Source organism: Nymphaea colorata, chromosome 6 (assembly GCF_008831285.2).
Source record: "Nymphaea colorata isolate Beijing-Zhang1983 chromosome 6, ASM883128v2, whole genome shotgun sequence".
NCBI lineage: Eukaryota > Viridiplantae > Streptophyta > Magnoliopsida > Nymphaeales > Nymphaeaceae > Nymphaea > Nymphaea colorata.
Window position 1 is genome coordinate 11,482,569 of NC_045143.1, and position 27,625 is coordinate 11,510,193.

The 27,625-nt window shown below is 36.5% G+C and overlaps 1 protein-coding gene across 3 annotated transcripts in view; it reads right to left on the reverse strand.

Annotated features, from left to right (window-relative positions):
• Positions 1 to 357: 357 nt before the first annotated feature.
• Positions 358 to 27,625, reverse strand: part of LOC116256010 (conserved oligomeric Golgi complex subunit 3) — a 46,088-nt gene continuing 18,820 nt past the window's right edge. Inside the window, exons 6-28 of one of the 3 annotated variants that reach the window (XM_031632125.2) lie at positions 23,458 to 23,502; positions 23,292 to 23,366; positions 23,050 to 23,145; positions 20,933 to 21,010; positions 17,613 to 17,698; positions 17,435 to 17,501; positions 17,228 to 17,290; positions 15,567 to 15,668; positions 15,327 to 15,431; positions 15,141 to 15,233; positions 13,907 to 13,992; positions 13,217 to 13,436; positions 9,582 to 9,665; positions 8,314 to 8,430; positions 7,680 to 7,712; positions 7,405 to 7,491; positions 7,250 to 7,312; positions 4,570 to 4,686; positions 2,821 to 2,913; positions 1,480 to 1,605; positions 1,298 to 1,398; positions 603 to 772; positions 358 to 402 (exon numbers count right to left, since the gene is read on the reverse strand). In XM_031632125.2, coding sequence (XP_031487985.1) covers positions 643 to 772; positions 1,298 to 1,398; positions 1,480 to 1,605; positions 2,821 to 2,913; positions 4,570 to 4,686; positions 7,250 to 7,312; positions 7,405 to 7,491; positions 7,680 to 7,712; positions 8,314 to 8,430; positions 9,582 to 9,665; positions 13,217 to 13,436; positions 13,907 to 13,992; positions 15,141 to 15,233; positions 15,327 to 15,431; positions 15,567 to 15,668; positions 17,228 to 17,290; positions 17,435 to 17,501; positions 17,613 to 17,698; positions 20,933 to 21,010; positions 23,050 to 23,145; positions 23,292 to 23,366; positions 23,458 to 23,502 — 2,067 coding nt within the window. In that variant the 3' untranslated portion in view covers positions 358 to 402; positions 603 to 642. Of the gene's footprint in view, positions 773 to 1,297; positions 1,399 to 1,479; positions 1,606 to 2,820; positions 2,914 to 4,569; positions 4,687 to 7,249; positions 7,313 to 7,404; positions 7,492 to 7,679; positions 7,713 to 8,313; positions 8,431 to 9,581; positions 9,666 to 13,216; positions 13,437 to 13,906; positions 13,993 to 15,140; positions 15,234 to 15,326; positions 15,432 to 15,566; positions 15,669 to 17,227; positions 17,291 to 17,434; positions 17,502 to 17,612; positions 17,699 to 20,932; positions 21,011 to 23,049; positions 23,146 to 23,291; positions 23,367 to 23,457; positions 23,503 to 27,625 lie in introns of all 3 variants that reach the window. The other 2 variants (XM_031632126.2, XM_031632124.2) reach the window with 2 other exon arrangements.

Below are 27,625 nucleotides of genomic sequence, written 5' to 3' on the forward strand. Positions count from 1 at the left end.
TGAAGAGGCACAGGACAAGACTACCAAAAGCTCTTAAAGAGGGTAAAGTTGGATGGTGTTTGGTTGAATTTGAGGCAAATTTCACCATATTCAAGAAAAGAGTAGTGACTGTGAGATGCAAGTAAATCACTGATTGGACCACTAATCGTCAAGTTGCATGGCATGACGTGAGCATCCATTCAGACTTCAAATCCTGATTTTAATCCAAAGTTGTACGGTATGAGGTGAACATCCATCCTGACATCAAATCCAAGAAAACCCACCCCAAGTTCCTAAGGTAAGCCTGAAAATATGAGCCCAAACAAGCCAAGTAATTGAAGCTTAGCAATGTCAGCTTGTTTACCTGCTCCAGCAAAAAGTTTGAAACATACACCGAGGCTTCAATTAAAGCACCATCTTCATCTGCACTTAAATTGCTCTGTGGTAAGCAGTAAAATGATTACAAGGCCTCGCATGAGGCTAAGCAAGGAAGCATAAACCAGGGAGCACATAACAAATGAATACAAAACTTAAAATTGACTCTAGCTTATGCCATATATACGTGTTGAGCTTCAAGAAATAAAGAAGAATACCAAAGACTGAATGCTACAGAAAAATTTAACCTGAAGACAATTTCTCTTCTGGATAGCATTCTTGTATAGCTTACAAAATTTTTTCCAGCTGAGCTTGCAATTCCTCAGTCTTTACCATTCCAATACTTTCAGCTTCTTCAGAAGTATATTCAGATTCTATTAATTTGTGTACCTGAATATGGGCTTCAAGTATATTTGCCCTAAAAACAACAAAAAGACACTTTAGTACAAGAATCAAACGTGTGCAATGTTTATAGCTTTTCAAAAAGACATTTTCAGGCAAAGTCTGTATATAAATTTGAAACTAAAATCATAATGAAGTTGAACAGTACACTGTTCCTGTCCAAAGGACTAACATATGTGGGTTAAGCCAATAGAAGTGTCACTATATTTTGGTCCAAAGACATGCCTATAATTGTCCATTTAAATCTGTCCTCTAATTCAAAATTCTGTCCGTTTTCCTGAATTATAATTCTATATAATTTATTTGGAATGAAAAGGCACTCTTAATCAACATATATATTTTCTAATGCAAGGTTCCAAGTAATGTTTGCTTCAATTTAAGCAAAAAACTCGGTATCTTCCATCTTCTCGCAGTATAAGAAATGACCAGTAGGGGGTAATAAACAATGATTTCACATATATAAAAGTCATAAAATACGAGCATATTTAATCAGCACGTCATCAAAATTATGTATCAACATTATTTCAGAAAAGCCACATACTTGATGGGCTTAAATAGAATTGCTCGCGTTGATGGATTCTGGAGATAGAGTTTCATTTTTGCCATAACTTTGGGTAATTCTTGTCGAATTTCATTATCAACCTGCCAAAAAACAATGTAGCTCTTAGACTATGAATAGAACAATAGAATAACTATGCAGCTTTAGTGAACTTGAAATGGCACCTTTTGTACAAGCTCTGACACTTTCTCTGGAGATGCAAAAGCCTGATCCTTGAGTGGTTTTGTTAGAACTGAATCTATTCTCTGAGATTGGCTGCCAGATGATAATGCAACCTTTACTGCAGTAACCTGTCCATGTTTTGCAAACAATATCCAAATTTAAACAACCAGTAGACCCCAAGTCAGGATCCTCAAATTTCCTACACAAAATGAATCCTGATAGAGTAGTCACATTGATAATGCCAATGGAGAACCTTTTCTACCATCTCAAATTTCAAACTTAAAGTGTATCCATCAGCTCCTAATTTAAACTAGACAAAAGTTAATAGGGCACAAACTTCATTCCAAACCAAAAAGTGAGAGCCAAGCCTAGAGAATCTCCAGTTAGTTCAACAAAACGCTCATATGTATTTCTGTTTATTCTTTATTTGCTTCCTTCCATTGACACCTATTCTGTAATATAAATCAAAGTTTGATTCACTTCAGTAATATGAAAACGATGCATGCCAACCGAGAAGAGGCTCACTGTTGACAATGAGTTGAGATGTGAAACTCTAAGCCACACGGGTGCGAAAAAAATGGTGATGCACCTCACCTAAGTCAACTCGACTGGGGGTGCCACCTCGACACAACACCTGACCAAGTCGGGTGCGGCTGACTGCACCCACTCTTTTTTTCTCTTGTTTCTTTTTCTTTTTTTCTTCTCCTCCTACCCTTTTTCTCTCTCCTCCTCCCCTTTTCCTTCTTATTTCTCTCTCTTTCCCTTTTTTCTTCTTTTTATCTCTCTCACCCTTTTAAGGGAGAGACTCCTCTTCAAAGGATCAGGAACTTGAAGTCCTTTTTAAACGACATCAAGTTTTATTGGTCTACATTTTAAATTTTTTAATGAATGCTACAAGCATGGTCATTCTTTTTAAAGGGCGAGTAAGCCTGTTGACTATCTTCCTTAAGGAGGACAACCAAGCCTCTCATCCTTTTATTATTTTTATTTAATAAAACTTTCAATTCTGTATGCAAGTAAGGTAACCTTAAAATTACTCATATAACAGATTAAACATATGCCCTCACCCGCACCTGCACCCAAATTTTTTTAGAACTTGCCGCATCCAGCACTCACACCCACACCTTGGACCCACGTAACATAGGTAAAACTTGCCTGAACATGAATGTCACATTCCATTGACATCTCTATGGATGTCCAAGCCTGTCTGGACTGCTCAGGCTTTCACTTGATGCCCAGTATGAGACTTATTATCACATTGGACAATGTTCACTTGGTCCCCAAGTTCCACCATAGACCTTGAGATAGAAACTATAGGTAACAACAAAAGAGAGAGTTCACACCTTGGTTACAAAGGAAAGCATAGGATCAACCACAATTTTTGTCACAGACATGATAAATTCTTCACATGTGGCTTTGAGGCATTTCTCCAATTCCTGTACAGAAAAGTAAACATCATGACGCATACGTCCTAATGTTGAAGGTGGGATCTTACATCAAGAATACACTCCCCTAGAGAGAATGGAGATAGAATAACATGAGTACATATGAACGAAAAGCATCGGCCTGTTTACCAGCCCAAACAGAAGTGAATCAAATGCATAACGAAAACAAGAAAAACCAAAAGCACATGAGATAGATTTACTGCATGAATGAAGACTTGTATGTGAAAGTTTACTTTAATTTTAAAACTTTAACTGGATCACACACTTTATGCTACTTCTGCTTTGGCTATAGCTACAGGATTGTCAGAAGTTTCCTTGTCATGAAAGAAATGGGGAATTCTTTTTATTGAGGTTTCCAGCTTTTATATGGCAACTGGCTGCGCAGGGTTCTTGGCTCACAAGGCATAAACATTTCTTGTTATATGCCAAACCTCTGGACTGTTAAGAGAAGCATAGTGGAAAACCAAAACATAGAAGCATTTGAGCACCCAAAAAAGTTCTTTGTATGTGGTTTAGGCAGAAGCGTTAAGTAAGATGAATGTCAATCTGTAAGCTCAAGTAACACAGGAAAAGACCAGCAGGAAAAAAAAAAAAGCTAAAAAAAATGTAGCAGCATGGAAAATTATTAAGGTTAAATGTAACACTAAAATGCAGAGCTAAAATGTTAACAAGCCTGATAAACACCGTTAAGAAAATGATGCTTACGTATGCAGGCTGCTTGTAACTGTGAAGAAAACACTTATGCAAGCAGGTCGTTTACTGTTATTCACAAATGCATGTGTGCATGTACATCTGGGTGTTCTAAAGCTAAAACTTTAACTCAACATGTCCTGGAAGCAACTTCACCCAAATGACAGTCCATCTTTCAATGAAAAAGGGCTTTTTCTTGATTCTTCATGTTATTTCTCAGATTGCCCTAAAAAAAAAACTACGAAAAAAAAAAATAGTGCTCAAAGTACAAAATATCATGCAAACTAGTTGGCAGTGGCTCCAAATAAATGCCACCTATAGGTCGATCAATTCAGTAGGTAGCTAGTTCTAGCATGTAGATACCTGTTTTTAACTACCTGTTTAATTAGTGCCATTCAAGCTAACCATTCTTTTTTTACACCTTACAGAAGCTGCTCTTAACATCTGTCTGACCCTTGGTTCTTGTCTAGCATAACTCAATCCACTTCTGATCCTAATGAATTTTATTTTGACCAAGAATTAGAGACCATTTAACAAATGGCGATGTTCTTTTGATGAGAAAAATGAGCAGGAAGTATGACATGTTCTTTTTTATCACCATCTATGAACTAGGAATTGTTCTCACTTCGCTCTGAAAACAAACATAGCATTTGCCTTGATTGCATTATCATTAAGCTTTAAGTTCATGGAAACATAGCAATTCTCTGGAAACAAACCCACAAAGTCAAAAAGTATGCATTCAAATTAGCATTAGAGTTATATGCTTGATCACATTCTTTTTTGCTATTTGTATTAAAGTTCCAAGTGTTCTCTGCAATTTCATGAAAATTAGCAATTACTGGAGACAAAAGAAAAACTCATTCAACATATCCACACACACAAAAAGTGTTATTAATTACTAGAAAGTGGAAACAGCAAAAATAAATATTTACTCAACAGGTATAATTGGCTGCCTACCTTCTTTGCATCTATCTGATTCTCCAAAACCCTTGGCGACAATGTTCTTGCTAATGATGACGACCTTGACCAATCAAACAAAGATGCTTGACCCCTGAGTAACCTCCTCAGATGTTCCTAAACAAAATAATCAAGACAAGGAACAGTAAGTACTTAAACTCAAGTGTACAAGAATGCCACTACTTGATTAGGCCAAGATGTCAACTTTGTCAGCTATTTTTTTTTATTTCTTTCAAAATCAAAGATACAAAATATGAATATGGTTCACCTTAAGATAAGCTGCTGCCCAAATAATTTAACTTGCATCTTCAGTAGATTCATGTTTGGTTCGCAAAGAAGCTTTGAGCATGAGAAAAGAGTGGCATCAAGTGAATTCTACTTTTTCCTTTTAGTTTATAATTTTAATCAAATTTTGCATGTTCTTCATGTGGCTTTTCTTCAAAAAGTCAAGTTTAAACTTCTCCCTCAAAAGCATATACGCTCGTGTATCGTAAACGCTCGTGTATCGTAAGCATATTGCCCGTATCATAAGGGCGCCGTATGATACGATACGGGCGATACACCTCTGTATCATACGATACGGGGAAAAACACAAAATTCTTTATTTTTTAAAGTTTAAACACTCCTCCCTCTCTCTCTTCTTGTATTTAAAGACTCCAAGAGACATGGGAGGGAGAGATTTTGCCCATTTTCATCAAAAATAACCGAGGATTCATCGATTTGGGGAGATATTATCGTTGAATCATGAAAGATGATAACTATATGTTTTGAACTTATGAAATTGTGATGTAATCTAAGTCCTAAGACTCTAAGTTCTAAGATTCAATAAAATTTTCAAGTTTAAATTGTGATGAATGCTTATTATGTTATTTTGAATCTCTGATTTCTTATTTTTGAATGTGTTATCGATACACATGAATGTTCCTTATGTATGGTGATCTTTTTTTTATATTTGAATACATTTTTCTTGATTTCTGATTTTTTTGTTTATTTTTTCAGATTTTTAACGATTTTTCTCTAATTTTTTTATTCTTTAAATATTTTTTCAATTAAAAATTTAATTTTACGATACGCTACGCTATGTTTGCGATACATTACGAAACAGCGTATAGGTCAGTCCCAGTCCGACCGATACGCGTTACGCTACACCTTTTACAACATTGGTCAGCATATATGTTTGAGTTTAATATTTAATGTATATCACATACATAGGTGACTTTGTAGTATCTTCTAGTCGTTTGTAATTTTCTGTTATCGTGTATTTTTTTATTATGTTTTTCTCTTTTTAGCCAAACTAGATGAATTTTATAGTATCTTCTTACCTTTCGTAATTTTCTGTTATCCTGTACTTTTTATTATGTTTTTCTCTTTTTAGCCAAACTAGATGTTGGATAGTTCCAATGGCTTTTATAGCCATTGGAACAACAGCTTGTTCTTGCTTTCAAATATGAGGTGTGATCCTTTGTATGTATGGCCTGTGTGCCAAGTTTGTTATTATCTGTTTTTAGTAATATATTCAGTTCTTCAACAACTGTGGACCTCTTTAGTGTGAATCGTGGTTGACGTGAAGACTGAGATTGTTTGAAGATTGAAAGTCTGTCGTTATATCCTCTGTTTACACTCTGATTTACATGGTACTGCAGCAAAGGTAACTGCTATAGCTGTTTTGTGTGAAAACTGCTTGCTCACCAACTGTTTGGTGAAATCTATGGAAAGAATCCTGTCACCTTCTTGTCACCATTGACAAGGAAGTATTTGTGGCTGTGTTCTTATTAATTGGGTGTTTATGCTACTTAACTGTCATTAATTAAACTTAATCATGATTAACATTTAATCTTGACTATTTAATTACCAATCTACCCCTGGTCGTGAGCGGTAATTACAAGTTTGCCACTAACTATTGACTAGAATACCCAAGACTCACAGGGTCTTAGACTATTTTAGCCCCCCAATATGACTGCGAATTTCGCAACCATCGGACATCCATTTCCTGTCCGGTTTGAAAAGACTAAGTCGCATACTTTTTATATGTATTATTAGTTCAAATTCTGATATATGTTTTAGCAATAATCACACAGGAACACAGTAGGGTTCAGGAACTTCTAGGGCTAAAACTGTAATTCATTTCCTAATTTCGATGCTAAGAAGCTGGTTCTTACAACATGCACGACCCGTGTGCCAAGTTTGTTATTATCTATTTTAGTTCTTCAACAACTGGGGGTCTCTTTGGTGTGATTGGCTGTGAAAATGTGTAGAAAGTATACAAAAATTATAATGTTAAAATTTAAAAACCGAAAAATGCAACTGAAAATAACTAAAAATGCACAGGCAGTTGTTAAATGTTAGCAAGAAAAAAGAATGTGGAATTTGCCTACTGGTCCAGGATAACAAGGAAGATGGACAATTTGGACCCATTTCTTAAATTTTATAAATGCAGCTTTTCCAATAGATAAGCATAAAGCAAATGAAAACAAACAAAAGAAAAACAAGCAACTTGGATCTGATGGACACGTTGGAGAAAAAATAAAAGAGGAGCATAATCCAGCAGATGCATGAAATGTTAACCTACAAACACTGGAAAGAGTAACTTAGGAGTCAAAATAATGAAGTGAACTGACAAATGACAATATTGATGTTTATTGAAAAGTCACATATACATTAACAGATTGCAGAGACAAACCAGCAGATGAGCGAAGTCCAGTTCCTTGTGGGTCACAGAAAATTCAATCTCGAAGTTTGCAATCTGGGGGGGCAAGAAAGGGAAAATAGAATTACTTATAACCATCTAGTGAAAACTAAATAACTTGTCATACCATAATCACTGAAAAACCGAACCTGCTCTCTCAGTATTAGTAAATGTTTAATGAGGAAAAGCTGCCCATCCATAGTGGAAGATCTTTTTGCAATCAGTTTGCTTGCTTTCTGGCATGAAAGGACAAAAAGAGATAAATTCCTCCCCTAAAAGATAATTCCAGAGCAAGAAAGAACAAAAAACCAAAAAGGAACAAGAAAGATGCAAATGATGTCAAGAAAATAACCAGCATGACATGTCAATTAGATTTTTAGATATTTCATGTTACCAAAGCCAAAACTTGGACAAATTCACTAACCTGAATGGATGTGGAACAAACTTCAACAACTTCCTGAAAGTCCAAAAAGTCAATCATAAAAAAGGCAAAAGAAATCTTCAATATGAAAACTTTTAGAGAAATCTCAAATTCATACTCTCATTTTCGCAGTTTTCTACTGACATAGCATTTAAACCCTTAATTTGGGATCCTGGGAATGAGGCTAGACTTCAATTAGGACTTTTTTTAACTAGACAGTGATCATTGTCTAACAGACCTCTTAATTGGTACAAGTGCTCCGCTGGATGCAAAAAATGGAGAAGCATCTGAAGGTGATGGATTACTAGAACATGATGGTTTTATGGTTGCAAAGAAGCAATAAGACTTTCAATTCCAAGTGATCCAACTGTAGATTATTGAATAGCAGACAGATGGATTCTAAATTGATTTATCTTTGTTGGATGCTTTTAGTACTGAGGTTAAGAAATCTCTATAAAGTTGTCCTCCCTTATCATGTCATTCAAAATTGTAGAATCAGCTTCAACAACTAACCTTATGTACATCAGTCCAACTACAAAGCTATATCTAGCTCTGGTCTCTTCAACATTTTAGCCATCCTAAACATGGATCAAATGGTAGAAACTAGAAAAATCACCAAGAAACAGCAGCAAAATACCTGTGCAAGGCCAGTAAAAACTGTAGGTTCCAAGCGATGGGACAACTTTTCTAGACATGTTAAGGCCTTCTGTAATGTGGGATACCAAGTCTTAAAAGCAAGCATCTTTTCATCAACCTGAAATTTCACAGAGAATCAATACCAATGATGAACTTGAAAAGTAATATTTTTGTGCATTGTCATGGAAAAACACATCTTTGGAAAGAAATCACATCCAGGCAAAGAGAGATAAAAAACCAGGTGGGCATAGACTTCTGGTAAGAAAATGGTTGAGAAGAGCTGGCAATCTTCTGGTACTTAAAATTTTAATTATAAGGCACATTTCCAGTATAGAATTAGAAATTAAGAGACTATGAGCCTTTCAAGCACGTAATTATTAAGCTTCCAGCACTCCAGGTGGAAAAAAATTAACTTTCTTTTTCCTTTTCTGGGGAAGGAGTACCAACTGCCCTTTATGATCACACTGAACATAAGGAAGAGTCGGACTCAATAAAAGTTGCTTTTTCAACAAATCGAAAACAATCACAGTGAGCCCTTTGCACTATCTGAACAAGATGAAATATTTGGTTCAAGGAATCACTTTCCTCCAAAGTAGGCATAACTGAACTTGTCAGCTCCACATTCTTACAGATTCAATCCCACCTTCACCATTTTGTTCAACAAGAAACTGATGACTATTCTGGAGTGTAATGCCTTTTACACAAGATAAGGTTCACTTTTTAATTGGCAATAGATCAATTGATAAATTCATCAAATATAGAATATGGTCTTAAACTTGATATCTAACCACAATGCAGAATATTTTGCATTTGCGCATCTCCCATCATGTTTAACTTCCTTCAATGTTAGTTTCACTAATTTCATGTTTGAAGTTCTGATGAGAATCATGATTTTTAGCTTGTTCTCCATTTAACTGACACTGATAAAATTCTGTACTAACAAACAGAGCATTGCAGTTACATGCACCATACGCCAATGTGAATGCAAAGCTGTATACAATTGCAGATTTATCAAAAGGACCTGGAAGGAATCCAACTTTATTAATAAAGTAAATGAGCACCACAAAGTCATGGTAGGTTCTCCATCATGACAGATGTTGACTAGACAGCTTGACCACAGAAGCTAAAAAACATCACATATTTAATGAATAATAGTGGCTTCTGTTTCTAGAGCATTGGAAAAGAGAAACTTGATCATTATGACAAGAACGCTTGTAAGAGCAATAATCAGCATATAGCAGAGCACTGAATTAACAAACTTTTACTTACACTATTATCTAATTGTGTGTTGTTCAACTCTCCCAGCTTGGCAGGGTAATCCAAGTCTTCATCAAAAGGAAGATAATTTGCTATCTGTGGAAGAGGAAAATGGATTTCAGAAAGGTCTCCAAAATCAGTAAATCTTTTGCTTATGAAGAAGCACATAAACAACAGTTACATGAATAATCTGTCGATAACACTAGATATTTTTGACCAATTAGTTGTATAGATGAACAGTTTTTTTCATTCCCATGAATGCAGGCCCCAACTTGATCAGAGAAAAGAGAAAACTATTTCTTGGCAAGAAAAAAGTGCATACATGAAAGACATTAAGCTGTATCTTTCATGCACCAAGCAAGAACTCAATCCACTGTAAAGTTAATAGCAACAATTACCTGTGTCTTCTTTTATGTACATATACATATATATATGTGTGTGTGCGTGTGTGTGTATTGTATATCATAGTAAAAAAAATTGTGCTTTTTTTTAAAAAAAGGAAAAAAACATGATAAATAAGTCAGCCATTTAAAACTTAAAAAAACAGCCAAAATGAAAAAAAAACTAAAAAAAACACATTTTTTTTTCATTGTATTAATATTTTCACATTTTCTAATACAAAACTGTTTGTTTTTATTTTCTAATTTTTATTTGTTGCAAAGTTACTTATTTTTTTTATGTTTGTGTTATTAGTTTCTCACTTATTTTATTTTTTCCTAATTTTTAGTTTTTTAATTTTTTAAAAAAGTTACCGTATTTTTCCTGTGTTTTTCAGGCTCACAGTATTATACCCGAGAAAACTTCACCGTTTAAAACACAAGAAAGTTTAGGTATATTATAAACCATAACAATATGTAGTGTATATAGATTGAATATGTAGTTTTCTCTTTATTTTGTTTTCTCTTTATTTATTTTTTATATTTTTTGTATTTCTCTATTTGGTCAAATCTCGACTTTGACCAAGCCCAAGGGTTGACTAGCTGATGGCTAGTCTAATGGCTGACTAGCTCATGGCCAGTCTACTGGCTCTAATTAGACCCCTATGGCCTATGGTGCTATGTCACATGGGTACTGCACCGTACTGAACCAGTACAATACTAGTACATGTATTGGTATGGTCTCGAGTGCAATCAGAGAATGGTCAAAGCCATGCCGTGTACGATCAACATACCCATGACCATACCCATCCATTTTAAGACTTTGTCAACTTTGACCAAATCTTTTTTCATCCTGAATTTAGAGTATTTTTTTTCTAGACCATGTATATACACAATAAACTGAAGAACCCTCGACAGAGGTTGTTTGGGCTTACCTTTGTTGTAGCCACCGATTGAACCTCTCATTCAAGTTTTCTGGCAACTAAGTGGTAATTTTTCAAGTAACTTTTCCCTTTTTATCATCCTAATTCCTTTGGTGGATGTCGTTCTTTTCTAGTCATAGACACAAATATCGCGATATTTTTGACAATATCATGATATTAACGAAATAAAGAAGGAAAACAATAAAAACAGGAAAATATCGTGATATATTGAAAAAATTGTTAAATGAATTTATCGTGATTTTAACACGATTTTTTTTTTGAGATTTTGTAGAGATTTTTTCGTGAATTTTTCATTTATTTTTTATTTCATTTTGTGTTTTTATTTTTTTGAACTTTTTTCTTTGTTTTATTTCCTCTTGTTTTAGGTATTTAACATAACCTCCTAAATGCAATACAATACTTATTAGTTTTTCATTTCTCGAATTTTTACCTAACATTTTGATTTTTTATTTTTTAAAAAAACTCTGAGTTAGGACTCATGGATTGTATAGTAGAGGGTACTTCTGTAAAGATGCTCATGAAATAGTTACAAGAACTACCTAATATGAAGAAGGAAAGATGGACTCAAGGATGTGCATTAACACACATGGAACAAGATAAATATACCTTTCACTAAAAATGCATAGAAAGCATTGGAGTTACAAGCGAGAATAATCCCTCTATTCAAGGACAGAAGGCCCCGAGCCAAACATTGGCTAGGTATCAGAGCTATGTCACATAGGTACGAAAATAGGTGCTGGTGTAGGTACAGACCATGGAGTGCCACCATATATATTTATAGTTATATAAATAAATATATATATATATATATATATAAAATAATTTATAACAAAAATAAGAAAAAAATTATAATAAAGGAAAAAATAAAAGCACTAACAATGTACAACACGACATCATTATAAATTTAAAAGAAAAAAATAAAAGCATTAACAAGTAACAATATATCATTGGCATGCATATAAATTTAACAGAAAAAAATCAAAGCACTAACGATGTACAGTTGGTATGCATATAAATATAAAAGAAAAAACCAAAACCTTCAATAGATCGCACAAAAGAGCCCACTAAATTTATGTCCAGGCACACAACATAATGCAGAAAAATAGCTAGAGACTCAATACCTTGCTGGTAAAATAAATTCTACCAACATTGGGTGTGTTTCCCCCGAAAGGCACAATCATGGGACCTAGATGAGCATAAAAGAGGAAGTTTCCCTGTGCTTCAAAGAAATTTATTTCAAATCATTCACAAATATCATTAGCGAGTTTTAACTGGCGAGATTTTTCTCTAGTATTTTTCCACAAAGCTGAAAATCTCGGGTAAAGTTCGACAACCTTTTAGAAAAGAAAAAATCCTAAAAATTAGAGAAAATAAAACAAATCAACTAACAAGAAAACATAAAAAATAACTTGATAAAGTGATAAAAATAATGTAGTAACGGTATAAGTGAAGATAAATAAGTTAACTTAAGTTTTAAACTTTAAGCAAAAATAATGTAAAATAATGAGAAAAACTCCAAAAAATGCAAAAAATTCATTTGTAAGTATTTTTCAAGAAAAGGCGAAAAAGTACGGGTTCTTTTTGTTTTCATTGTTTTTAACATTTTTATTGGATATTTCTCAAAAAAGATGGGTTTTCTGTGTTAATGTTTCAAATGACACCCTTATCATACTAAAAAACGGAGTATATCTTCTAAAATTTTGCCAACTTTGTTTCAGTGTCTTGTGCTGCTGCAGATTGCAGACATTTGGACGACCACATTTGGCTCACTTTGCAACTATTATCCTCTTATGAGAGGCCAACTTGCTGTTCATTTTTGCAGCATGATATATTTAGATGTCAGATAACCTTCAAATCAATGTCAAGTTGTCAAGTGGATAGTGACATAAATTTCCTCAAGCACTCTAAAACTTGAAATTTTTTATTTCAGAAAATCTAAGCAAAACAAAGAAACAGGATGTAGAGAACATTTGAATAAATAGTTTCCAGACAATTTGCTAAAAAGTGAATAGTTTAAACTTTAAAGAAGTGCGTGGTCACTACAACAAAACATTCAACCATAACTAAGCTTTATGTTTATTTTTAATCCAGAAAAAAGTAGTATGTGGTCACAGTGCAGGCAAGCATCAGAATATTCAAGGAATAAGTATCCTTATGCAATTCATCCAAACATAAAGTTCAAGAACTTGAATTCCAGAGGGTGACAAGCTAGCCAAACCTAATGTACTAGTAGATATTAACATTTACATCAATTGAATTCCATTCAAAACAATTAGAGAAAAAGTACAAGGAAATAAATATCTTTAGAAGAGCTTCTATAAAGTACCTCATTACGAACATATGTTTGTGCACGAAAAGTTAACCTCTCATGAACATCTGCTAGGATTCTGAGCACTGTTGGCTGTATTCCTGCCACTGACTCAACACGTCTACCAGATTGTTCACCAAGGACTTCAACTTTCAGTATATCAACAAGATCACATAGAAAATCAAGATTTGCCTCATGAATAAGCTTGGGGCGCAATGTATCATACAAGTAGGTACATCTGCAAAGTGAGATTGCTAGTTGAAATTCTCAAGCCAGAGGACAAGGATTTGAGTTATACAAGCAGCATACAGCAAGAAATTCTATTCAGAACCTGTTAGGAGTGGGATGGGGTGGATTAGCAGCTCAGTATGTAGACCCTTTGTAATAACCCAAACCATGGGTATAAATATACACTACCCATTGAGGATTAACCTTAATGAGAATGATTGATCCTCTTGGCTGAAGCTGGGCTTCTGTCTTACCATGCGTGAGTCGGGGTTAGCACTATGAAGGCTAACAGTAGCACAGATTGATTAATTTTGCTACTTAAAGTTTTGTCTACTATATGGAGTTGGATAGCTCCAACTTACATGATTATGCAATCCTAGGAGGATAAGCATCAGCCCACGCATAACATGTTACATTGCCTAAACCAGCTTATTCCAGTAAAAGAGTTCAAGATCACATACAAAAGTTAGTAGCACTTACAAGGGGTCTATTAGAGGTGCAAGGCTTGCAGCATCAGTGGATGAAGGGAAAAAGTGATCAAACAGACGGTTCTCGAGCTGGCAGACCTGTAATGTAACAGGTTCACAGGCTTACGTGTGATGAACATGAAGTTCTCAACAAGTACCTTTAATGATAACCCACAGGCATAATCACACAGATACAGGAAAGGATAACCATTAAACCAGCAGTTAAAAAACGGTTATGAGATCTAACCAAAAGAACAGTACACTCCGAATGATCCTTTTACTCAATTAGGGTGTGATTTGAAGAGAGAAAAAAAAACTTTTGAGGTTGTAAGGTATTGATTGTGCATGACAGCATGTGATGCTGTCATGAGACGAAGACAACAGCAAAATGCAGCCCATTGGCACTAATAGAGACATCATACAAAAGCAGCATGCAAGAGGTGCTATCAGCTAGCATATCTAAACTTAATCAACGCTTGCTAGAGTGGGTTAAAACTCTTGTCATTAGGATAGCATAAGAAGAAGCATAGAGCCAGTATTGGAAGCATGATCAACCTGCATTCAAATTTCAAATACAACTCTAAATAAAAATGTAAAACACATGGTCTAGTTGTGGCGACAAACCTGTAAAGAATCAATGACATGCACACACAAGATATTCAGGTGCAATACACTGATATGTGCATGAGCAGACAAGAAATTGCACAAGGGGGATTCAATTTGAACGACTAGTTCTGTACTATATTTTCACAGAATAAATTTGTCTATAAGCCAATAATGCTCTGAACTATAATTTCAGCAGCATTAATTTGTTCATCTTGTTAGCTAGTTACAGACGCAAGTTCACATATTCTGTTATTAGAAAATTATAAGCACGTCTTCTTCTATCTGCTGCTTACAGAATTGGACCCAAGACTAAGAGACTGACATTGACAGGTGAAAAATAACAGAATGCCCCTCAACATCTTTAGTTCTTCACCTCAGGGACAAGTAAACTTCTTATTTTACCAATGAAGATGCAAAAATGAGCTTATACCTCACAAAGACATTTTCCAATGTACTAACAAAAAGAAGTCACTCTTTTCATGCCCGGTTTAGTATGATATGAGAGGCAAAACATTGCAGGAGTTCAGGTGAGAATAAAATCAAGGAGAAAACTACTTCATTGTGCAGCTAATCTACAGTTCATCAGAATGATTAGAATCTTCAGTTTGGCTGCTGCTAGCCCCAGCACAGGATGTACATACCTCCATCAGGTAAGCACATCCAGACCTAGTTAATGATGGCAGCATCTCTTTCCTGGAAAACTCAGTAATCCTCTGCTGTACAATTCCTTTTATCTGAATCAAGTAATGAACGCATAAAAATTGTTATACATTAACACATAAAAATGATACACACGTGCCCACACAAACACAAAAAAATAGCCTTACAAGAGAAAGTCGCTGTTCACAATATAAGTGCTGGCATTCAGAAAGTAATTGGGCATATTCTTTTCTGGAGGCCCTACTTTCAAGTTCCTCCATAACTGGTCGAAGCTGATAAAAAAGTTAGCAGCACATTAGCATGTTTTACATCTTACATTAAGCAAGCAAGGATAAGTGATAAACAAGCTGCTATACTACAATTCCAGAAATGAATCCTCGGTGCTTTCATGCTTGAAAGCAAAGTACCTCGCCTGCAGCAGCCTTAAATCGAACATATAAGACAGATGCTTCTACACCTCCGGACACAGCAGTAATTCTGCCGCCAGTCTCTTTAATTGCTGCCGTGACCTAATCAAGAAAGAAAATAAATGCTCTTGATACAAACATCACTTGGAAAAAAAAAAAGGAATGTCAGAATAAGGTAAAGAGATTGCAGATATATGGGAAACCATACAATTGTTTTTCCAAGTCTTGCATATCCATCATTTGAGTCTCCAACAATTACTACAATAATTACATATCTGATTTGACCTATGGAAGAATATGCAAGCACAAATTTCATGCTTGCTTGAGTAATAGCAATGATACTCTCAAGTATCATGCTTGTTTGTGTAATAGCAATGATTTTCCCAATGTCGTGCTTGTTTGAGCTTCAAAAGTACATTAAATTATATATATATATATTTGAATTTCATGTCAAACAAATGTACAAAAAACACATTATTTAAAAAAAAAAGTGAAAAAACGCAAGAAAATTAAATGCAGAATAAAACGGGAAAAACACACTTTTTTTCAGAAAAACAAAAAAACACGTATTTTACGCTTTTTTGCGTCTTTTTTAAAAGACAATTTTTATTTCGGGCAGTGGCATCAACTGTAATTTTGGAAAATTTTAAATTGTAGTTTGGGTATAAAATGAATAAAACGTAAAACTTAGAAGTTAAAAACATTTTGACAAAGGGGGAAACTAGTTGACATGCTTTTAGGGTTTAGGGTTTTCAAATTTGGGGGAACGTTAAATCCAGGCGATTTCCGATTTCCGGCAAGGTTTCTGACCTCAAACTCATCGCAGAGCAGACTGGCGTCTCTTTGTTTGTGTTGAGTTGCAGCAACATTAAACCAACGACGGACTGGTGCATTTTCCGGCACCGTGCAGAGCTCCGACAGCTACATCCGACCACGCTCGCATGCTCAGGTAGGATTTCCATTAGCTTTTCAGTCCATTTGCATATGTGCGTTGGACATGTTGAGGTAAGTAATACGTTTGTTGGTTTCTACTTTTTGTTTATGTCTTTTAGTTTCTAGTTTTTTGTTTTCAATTGATTAGTTTCAACTTTCAACTTTTTGTTTTCAGTCAATTTGCATACGTCTGTTAGTTTGCTACTCTATAGTTTATACCTCTTGTTTCAGTCGATTTGCATATGTGCATTAAAAAGTAGAAACTCTATCGCTGTTGAACTTTGTAGTTTGTACGTTTATTACTTTGTTAATTTTTTTTTTTTTTTTTACTTTTACTTTATCATTTCCGCATAACGGGCTAATAACTTAATATGTATTATGTTCTCTTTATTTCTGATTTGTAGTTAATATGTTCTCTTTATTTCTGATTTGTAGGTAAGTAATACTTAATAGTTACTTATGCATTTTTTTTCCTGCTTGTGTTCAGTTTCTAATTTTTTTGTTATGTATTTCTTCTTTTGTTGTTGTCTTATTAATTTCTCATTTATTTTATTTTTTCTAATTTTTAGGATTTTTTTTTATTTTAAAAAAAATACCATTTTTTCCCGTTTTTTTTTTAAGCCCGCCGTATTATACGCGAGAAAAACTTCGCCGTAGAAAACTCCGAAACGTTATTTGTGACTATGATTCAAACTAGTCATTTCTTGACCAAAGAAACAAAAAGCTACCTGTGAAGAAGCACTCTTGAGAACTGAAAGCACATGATATCGAACCATACTCAATGCACGAGACTGCAGAAAATAGAACATAGTCAATTTATTATTTCAAGAAACTGAAAAGATTTGAAGAACCAATATATATTTGGAAATGGATTAATGAATAACCACAGAGAAGCCACTAATATATGAATGCAAAATGGATCAGTCACATGATACCTGTAGTTGTCGAAACTTGACCAAGTAAACACTGGATTCCGCATATTGTGGATTGCTCTCAACATACCTAGGCAGGATAAACGAAAAAAATAGTGTATGCACACTAAGATATCAACTGGTATGGAATACGAAATATAGTTTCAAGTATATTAAGAAAGCAAAACCCAGCATAACTCACAAAATGCACTCGTCAAGTCGTTTCAGCAAAGGGAGAAATCGCAGATTTCCTACATTCATGCTTGGAGAATAAAATTCAGCAGCAACCTACATCAGCTCATTGTCAGGCCACTGTAACTTGTGCTTCTTTAGTAATGAAATAGGAAAATAAAAGTCATCCAACTCTAGCATAACACAAGAATGTTGGTGGATGATGAACCAAAAGTATCTGATGTCACCAAGAATGATAATGAGAAAAAGGGACATAACAGCAAAGGTAGTCCTCTCTACTTTACCATACACAACTGTTCAATATTTTCCTAAGGGCCTGTTTGACGGGCAGGAAAAATCCTGTAGCAACAGAAAAAAAATTCGAATTTTTAAAAAATTTCTGCTTTATCAAACGTGGAGTTTTTTTTGTTACAGTTAAACACAAAACCGGAAATTTATTTCCGGAAATATGTTTCCACCGAGAGAGGTGGAAACATATTTCCAGTTTTTTTTTTCTGCCCGTTAGGGCGTGCTGCATCGCAAGCTCGCAAGCCTCTGCCGTTGCTGCCTCCCCTGGTCGTCTCCCTCGCAGCTCGTCGTCCCTCTCGGCCTCTCACTCTCCTGCTCTCCTCGTCGCCTCTTGCTTCTGCTTCGATTGCTATCCCTCTTCCATCTCTTTGGGTTTGGGGATCTTTCTAAAAGCTTCTCCTGTTTTACTTCCGTTCGAAGGAGGGACACAACTCGTTGCGTGGACGAGGCTCAACTCTATGGGTTTTCTAATTCTGAAAGGAAAGAGATTCAATTTGGAGTTGTTCACTCGCAGGCTTTGATAAGGGATTTCGCGGTCGGAGTTTCTGTAAGAAATTATTGTGTTCTTTTGAGTGGAGAACAAGGGTTTGATCTCTTGCTGGTTTTGATGGTGTTTTGAGGGAGGAAGTTGTTGAAAGGAAGTAAAAATTAGTCTTCCCGTGTGGTTTTTGGGCCTAATTCTAAGAGATCCGAAGAAGAACTAGGGTTTTGTTTCTGTGGTTGTTTAATCTCCCCATTTTAGTCGGGGGTTGAGGCGGAAAAGCAACGAGGGCTGATAAGAGTATAAACACTTGCTTCAAGGAGAACTCGGACGATTTTCTGGAGGGTGTCTTCACTAACATGCAAAGTGCCAGGAAGAAGAGCAGGATCTGCTGATGCTGCGGGAGTGGACGGCCGAACTGAACGAGGTCTCACCGGCGAACTCCTTGCTGGTAAAGCTCGAAGATTCAGGGGATTTGTCTCTTTCGGCTTTTGTTATTCTTTTGATTCAGTTCTTGAGCTAAAATTTTCATTCTTTTCATCTGTTTCCTTTCAATTACGATTCAGGAAGCAAGTAGGGGTTCATCAGCTCTCTCTCCTCTGATATCCGTCGGCTGTTGCAGCTATGTGAAGAGGATGACGATGCCACTAGCAAGTTAGCCCCTGCTCCAGTAAGCCCCAAAATTGAGGTGATCTCTTTACTTGGTGGTTTGGTTCTTTGTTATGTGCGTCTTTTAGAACCACATAGTGAGACAAAATCACCACTATGTGTTTATTATTGGATCATGCAGCTTTTTATTTCACCCGATGATAATTCTGGTGAGTATGTAGGAAATTAGGAATTGATATTTTTGGTTTCGATTAAAATTTATTCAAATTGCAATCAAGTCGGTTGTTGTTGCAAGTTAGTTTCGTTTTGTCCTTTGTTTCTAACTAGGCGACTCCATTATATGAGGGCTTTGGATATGAGGCAAATTATCAATTTGCATATTATGCTGATGCCTATGATGACCATTATGGGACCTAAATAAGGTCTTCAACATTTTGTTTTTCTGGTGATTTTGAATGTTAAGCAGATTTTATGTGAAGAGGTCAGGTTGTCAGTGATGTCATTAAAATTCAACCACATTCATCTAGGTGAATGACAGAGGGTTCTCACCAGTAGGAAAATTTCCACAGGCTGAGTTTGCTTCATACAGGAATACCACATATAATTGGAACCCAGCTGTAAGTGTCGTATGATTCCTTGTGGTCTGTTGAATTCATAATGCATCTCCTATAGCTTAGTAGCTTTCCTTATCTTTTACATGTTAATTAAAGCATAATTTGCATTATCACTTGTATATATTCATCCCAGGGATCTGGTGTAATGTGGAGCCGCTATGATTTTCCTGTCTTCCTTCTCTCCCAAAATAGCACCTTAAAACTTGAAGAGGTACTTTTTGAGTTACATTATGTGTATAAAATCAAATTCCTATATTTATACTGGTAGGGAAGAGGACTGTCTCAAAAGCTTACCTGATGTTAAGTGCATTTTTTTTTTCATGACCTATATATACTGGTGTTGGTTGAGCACCGCTCCTCAGATTGTAGAAAGCGCTGAGATACATACTGACAAATTCCATGTAGATGTTGCAAAGTTTGATGTTGTAATGCAGGTACGCTTCTGTTGTTAATGTTGCAGGCTTTGAATTGTTGCACTTTCACACTCATGTTTACAGTTCTGTACCTCTTCTAATTTCTAGTTTCATTGTTCTTGATTTAGACAACCAAAGTTGGGAATCATAATTGTAGGGACATTCACATTGTAGGATGATGCTTATCTTTTTTTGAATTCTATGAATTTTGCTGAGGAGATTACATTATTTTACCTTCTAGAAATTGGTCAATCTTTCTCTTCTAGCAAATCTAGAAATATATGTCTGTACCATCAAACTCAGAAATATAGAATTGGAAATATATTTCTGAGTCATCACACACACACCCAAATTGGAATTGGAAATATTTTTCCTATTCCATTTTTCCATTTCCTACATTTCCAGAAATATATTTCCAGAAATATATTTCCAGGCCATCAAACGGCCCCTAAAGGAAAAACTAGACAGAATATGAAAAGATGCTAGAACTGTTACAAAGACGCAACAACGAAAATGGTTGAGCAATAATCCAATTTCAATAATCATACACACGTTCTTGAAAGATCATTCCAAGCATTCTGAATAAAGTTGGAAACGACCTTAAGACCTATAACATTGAAGTGATGTGAACATGGAAAGTAAAACATATTAAACTGAAATCTTTTTATCTTTTTCCCCCAAGAGATTTCATACATTGACAGGTAAGGATGTCCAACATGGGAAGGAGAGACAAAACACGAAAATAAAAGGGCTCCACTGAAATTACTACACCTTAACAAAAAGAAAATTTATAACTCAGGAAATAATGGATATAAAAGCCAAGAATGCTAAAGGAACATAATTTAGTGAGACAGGAGGTATCCAAACTTGTGAAGGAACTGGATGTTAGAGTCACAACAATTTAATTTGCATATTCAAATCTTACATTCTCCAATTCATCAAAATAGTTGAGCTTACTGCGAATAGCTTCAGCGAAGTCTGTTAATCTCTTCTTTTCATCAAGCTGCATTTAGAAAAATAAGCACAATCATAATCCAATAACTTCAACAAATTGCACAAATAACATATGAAAAAGTGATGCCACATTAATAAGCATTAATAAAAAAAAACCAAAGGCCTACAGTGTGATGGTGATGATTCAAAATTAATGTTTGTCTGCAGCAAAAGGCATCTGTGAGTGCAAAGACAAATCACGGTTGGAAATTCAGCTTGGCACTATCTCCAGTCATAAAAACAGTATACCGGAAGTTCAAAAAAATCATCCAACTCAAACAATAAACTTGGCTGTCTCAGCAGTATCCTGAGTTTATGATCATGTGGCAAAAACAGAAACACCCTCTGTCCTCTGCCCAAAGTTTACTTGATTTTCTGCCAAAAGTATTCTCCATTTTTTGCCCCCATTGACTATCCTTGCTGTAGTGCTTGACTGCTTGTTACAGTGCCAGTCAGCAGTTCCATGTTCCATACCATCTCATTTCCAGCGTAGCTGTGGACCCTTAGTCCTTACCTTCTGTTCAACATCAGTTAGCCACCTGTCTTGCAGTCAGCGCTCGGTGCTCCCTCCGACTCTCTCCCTCTCTCCTTTGGAACATTTTTTGCTGGTCTCCATCTCTCTCCTTTGGAAAATTTTTTACTGTGAGTTTGATAGAGAAGTTGGTTCTAGGTTTTCTCATCAATCAGCCTGGGTACTGAGTAGTTGCATATTTTTCTGCTGAGAGAAATTGCCAAATAAATCGTTGAATATGAGGGAGAAATCGATGGTTTTGATGGGAGATTCACTCATGGGAAGGCCATTCACGTTCAGAAAAGAGGGCTTTTATGTTTCTTCTTCTACAAAAGGTATACAATATATCAATTTCAAGTTTTACATATATTTCTGTTGCTTTCTAAAGTTTGCTATAGGTTTCTATTTATTTTATGAAGATATTTGTTTTATTTTCTTAGCATGCTGTTAACATATAATGACTTATGAATGATGAATCATGAATGTTCATTATGCATGTGATGATTTTTTTATGTAGAACACATTTTTCATGATTTTTTCTGATTTTCTTAATTTTTATGAACAAAAAAAAAAATTAGGATACGTGTACGTATGTTACGATATGGCATATAGCTCAGCCCGAAAGATACACATTATGATATGCTTTTACAACATTGCCTTCACCTACTCTTATTAGTTTTTATAGCTTTAATTGTTTCAGCTATCCCCCTTCTTGAAACTCATTCTTTTTTAAGTATAATTCTCACCCCGTACTACCCAAACTAATCATACTTTTAATGCCCTTGAAAATAATAAGAATGCAAAAATGAGAATATCTCCATTTTTGATGCTCTAGTTATTTGAGATTGAACTCAATAAGCAAATGTGATGAATATGATCATACATCAGTAAACATAGTTTGTGTTTATCATTATTGCATATCTTGCAATCATGGAGGATTATGACATTTCAAAAAATGATATGTAACCTGTAAAATACTAAAATGGAAATAGTAATTTTGATGCTTTAGGTTTTAATTCATGCAATGATGTTGAAGTATGCATTTTTCTTATTTTCATAAAATATACAGAGAAACTTAACTTGTCCAAGTCATGAGCCAATGTCTGGCTGATGTGAGGCAAGTTATGAAAAATCAGAGCATGATGCAAATACATTTGACTCCCTAATATTGCATGCATATCTTCTGCTATGTTTTACAGATCCTCTTGCAAAAATTAATCCGACTAACGAAAAGGAGTTCTTTTTCTCATCTATAGATAATTCAGTTCTTCAAGTACTCAAGCATATCCCACTTCCTGTCTCTTAATATATTGTTCACAAGATCAACGTGACTGGCAAAACAGAAGCAAATATTTACATCCGTAAGGCAGAGAATTTGACAAAATAAAGCTCCAACATTGTTACCTGATATAACCTAGAAAAGAAAAAAAAAAAAACCACCCTACAATCAAACCCGAAATCTAAAGCATGTGTACTTGAACTACCACACCATAAAGCTGAACAGAATAATACCAGCTTACTTAGTGATGTGTGCCTACCAATTGTTCACATGCATCATGCAAAGTCTTAGTGTTTGCTGCAACTGCTTGCTGCTGAAGCTGTAGCTCATTGAAGTAATTTAATGTGCTATCAACCTGCATGAGCATAACAAAGGAGCTCACTTACAAGGAAGACATATCCAAGTCATGGCAAATATTTGAGAAATCATATATGCATCTACAGTAGTTCCTTCAACATCACAAATGCAGAACTAACACATGATTCATAGCCATAAGTATACTTGAGATAAGACTTCATCACATGTCTGAATACGTTGCTTCAATGTACTGACATATTGCCGATATTTCTCCTCCCACTGTTTTTAAAAGAACACAGTACTACATGTTAATGAGAAAGAAGACACGTCCACTACAATAGGAAGAAGAAAACAAAGAAGGAAGACTAACCTCTGACTTTGTAGCTGATTCGAGATCCGTAAACCATTTATAGAACTGCAATCATATATATATCACTAATAAAAAAACAGTGGCTAAAAGCTAAAAGAAGATTGAGAACATATTACACTGACGCTATGGAAGCAGGAAGCAAGAATTAATGCCAAGTATAACCTGAAGCACAAGACAGATGGCCCAACAATAAAAAAGCGGTAACATCCCTCAAACTAGCATAAAACAATTCTTCGTTTTTAAAAATGCCCTATTTGTCATGCTCTTTTCGAATAAACCTTAACGTAAGAAGAATCTCCTAGAGGCCTTCTTTCCTCCATAAGGCCTTGGCTATTTTAATAGCTCCTTTAGTTTAGCATAGCGACGGTAGAAGCTCCATTCTCCTTATTGTGCTTGTCATCAAGATGGTTTGCAATTACATGGTCAACAAACTCATACTAATGCTGTAACGCGAGGCGTTTGGGCAGAGCGGGTCGGGTCAGGGTCCAGACCCGGACCCTAGCCCCACGCGAGGGAGCCCGACGCCGTCTCTCCTCCCTCGTTTTCTCTTCTCCTTCGTTTTCCTCTTACCGTCTCCTCCTTACCCACGACCGGAGCTCAGGGAAGAAGACGACGGCGGCGGCGGCGGCGACGACGAGGGCGACGACGGCGGCACTTGAGGTGAACCCTGTCGTCCCCTGCCTCTTCCTCTCTTCTCTCTTCTTCTTCCCGTTTTCTTTTCCCTCCTCCCTCTCCCACTGTCTCTCGTCTCCCCTCTTCACCCAACGCCTCTCTCTGGCCGTCTCCCTCTTTTCTCTCGTGCCCTCTTCTCCACACAATCCCTCTCCTCACTCTCCACCGTCTCTCTCTTCTCTCCCGTCCTCTCCCCTCACTGCCTTCTTTTCCCCTTTTGACCGAACCCTCTCCCCTATCAGTCCCCCTCCGTTTTTCTCTCTTTCTCCCTCTATTCGACCTCCCTCTCTGTCCACGCTTCACGCTCTATCCCCATTTTCTGTTTGTTTTCTATTTTTCTACAATCAAGCACTCTCTCTCACTGATTTTCACCATTCTATCACTGTTGGATCCGATTTCAGCTTGGGGATTTGTCCTCCCCCTCGTAACAGCAATTAGAGAAGGCCTTGGTAGTGGCGGCATTGGAGGATTTTAGCCGTTTGGGGACCACTAGGACGCGTGAGGTGGCTGCCGGGAGGATTACAGCAGTTTAGACCTTCAATCGGGGTGAGCAAGGCGAAATTGAATCCATTTTATGATATATTTTTCTTGGGAACGTGTATAATTATTGTTTGAGCATGCTAGAACTTAGAATTGATTATTTGGAGCACATGTTAGTGATTTCGTTTTTGGGGGAAAGCTTGCAATTATGTTGGAAAGCGAAGATTCATATTTTGGATGATTTTTTAAGCTTGATGGATTAATTTTCGAAGCATTAGGGGAAACATGGTAGGATTTGTGAGGTTGTGGGGAAGATTTAGGACCGTTTTAGTGAGCTTGTAGCACGCGTTTTTGTGGACGGGTGCATCTTGGAGTTAAAGGGGGATAACATACATAAGTTGGATGTATCTTTGGGGTAGACGCCTTGATTTAAGAAAAAGAGAGTTTTGAGAAAGGCGTTAGTGATAGACGGATTGAGGGCTTTGAGTTTTGGCATCTATTGGCACGGCTAGAAGTTGGGAAGTGACCTATTGGAGAACTTGTAGGTCGACACTACCCGTCGATACCCTCTTGAGGCGATGACACGTGCCTCAATGATTTTGTTTTGTTTTTGTTTGAATTGTTGAGGTATGTAGTAGGAATCTTATCTTGTGTTTGTGTCTGCAGGTACACCGGGTACGTCCCGTCGACCTTGAGCTACCGGATTCGAAGCTCGAGGCATTTTGAAGATTCTTGTGAACACGCCACAGGTATGGCGACAGTCCAGGCAAATCCCTGCCTGGGCAAGTGAATGCATGTGTGTTCCTAGGATCATGGGATCCTAGGATTTGTGATGTGAATTGATTGAGTGTTCCGTGAATGAATGTGTGTATGCATGTACATAAATTGATATATGATATGAATTGTTTTGAAAGGCTTATAGTAATTGTTTTGATAATGTTACGCATTTGCATGTGCATGCTAGAATTGATAACTGTATAGGACAGATGAGGCGGGGTATCGAGTCGAGTGTCTCCTCGACCCCAATTGTGCATTAGAAAGCATCCTAGAATGATAACTGCATAGGACAGCTACGAGCCCACCACAGATTGAGACTACTCTCTGTGGTTTGGCTAAGTTTTCAAAGATGTGATTGTTATGATGATGAATGTGAATGTTATGTTTATGGAATACCCATTGCCGCGGGCAATGATGCAAATGTTTGCACAGTAGGTAGTTGTACCCATATTGTTATGACGACTAGCCAAAACTGTTGTGGTTATGTGTAACCCTCGTGTGGAGGCAATTGAAGGTGTGGGTTCACTCGTGAAGTGAACCAACTTTATGAGCTAGCCAGTTAATTGTGTTTGTGCAAGTATAAGAATAAGAATGAAAGAATAAGAGATGAGAGGCCAGTGGGATGTGACTATGTGTATGGGAGTTGTCCCGCTTTCGCCACTGGTCTCGCCTGTTCGGAGCGCAGGCGGTGCAAGGCCCCAGGGTACTGTTGTGTGATGTGCTTGGAGCGTAGGCTCCCGCCTTCCCAACCTGGGTGTCCTAGGGAAGGCTGAGTATCTCTCCTTGGAATTCACACATCCATGGATGAGTGCTCTACCGCTGCAGCGGATAGATGGATCCATACTGTTCTGGGCCACCACGGGGGTTGTCTCTCGGCTGTGGGCCGCCCGCGGTGTGCACGTGCCGGTGTTTGCACCCACAGGAACTGTAAATTCACTGATAGTAATGAAACTGAAATGTATGTGAATGAAATGTATATGATTGTTGTGCATGTGACTGTTGTGCTTATGAATGCAAGTGACATGTTGAGGATGCCTTGCATGTGATTGAAAGTATGTTATTGTAGCCATTGAGTGGCCTCTGCATGTCGTGTCCTGACACGACATAATGATAGATTGTTCTGCTGTGTGATTGTTTAATTGAGCCCTACCTATGAGGGTTTGGACTTTTCCTGGCTTGTTGCCATACTGCGAAGGCTAAGCCTTCAGTTGTTTCTCTTTTCAGGTTTTGGCGGACCCGGGGCGGCAGGCTGAGCAGATGGCTACACTCACGTCCTACTGGGGAGGTTTTGGGTTTGGTTTTCTTTTTGTAGTGCCGGCGCGTCGGGTTTTGGTTTTACTGATGCCTTGTTTTTTATTAGGCATCGATGTTGTGATTTTGAGGCATTTTTGGTCAAATGTACAGTTGAACTGAAAGGCTATATAAAATGGAAAGCTTGCCCCATTGTTTTGAATTGCTTGGCTCATTTCTTTTTGAACTGGTGTGTAGTCACACCTCAATGTTGGAGTTTAAAAAAAAAAAATGGTTGTGTGTCAAGAAGGTCGGGGTGTGACAAATGCTACGCAACTTGAACAAAGAAGTATTAAGAGGAAGAAACATTATCAAGGTTCAAACTTTACAAGTGAAGACATCCCTGTCTCGGTGGGCTGCTTGACCATCAGATATAGGCAGTAGAGCATGTCACGTATATGCCATTGGCCTAAGTTGTTCTGCAGTGTGTGTGCATATATGTGTACATGTATTATTATAATATATATATATATATATATATATATATATATAAAAGTTGTCGGATGACATAATATTTAAAAGTTGTCGCTAAAAGCACCCTGCCGCAGGAGCATAGCAACGGTTCATGGTATAGCTACAGTTTATGGTGTTTTTAGTGACGGCTTAGGGTGCTTTTTAGCTGTAGGATTAAATATTTAGTCACCTGGCAACATCCGGCACTCAGTTGATTTCAATTTCTCTATACATATTCATTCTTGTATGTATTTTTTTTTTTTCTGTTTTTGTCAGGTGAAGCTTAGACCTTGACCTAGCTGTTGGCTAGCTTAGCCATCTTTGTAGTTTGATCATAAATAGCAAATTATTTCCTCATAAATCTATAGCTTGTGCTAGGCATCTACTAATATACTCCAGTTTATGTTATTTCTTTTCTAATTGCCACTCTGCATTTTATGTCTTAACCCTGTGTTCTAAGTGTTGATATACCTCTCTAAGTTACAAGGCATGCCCT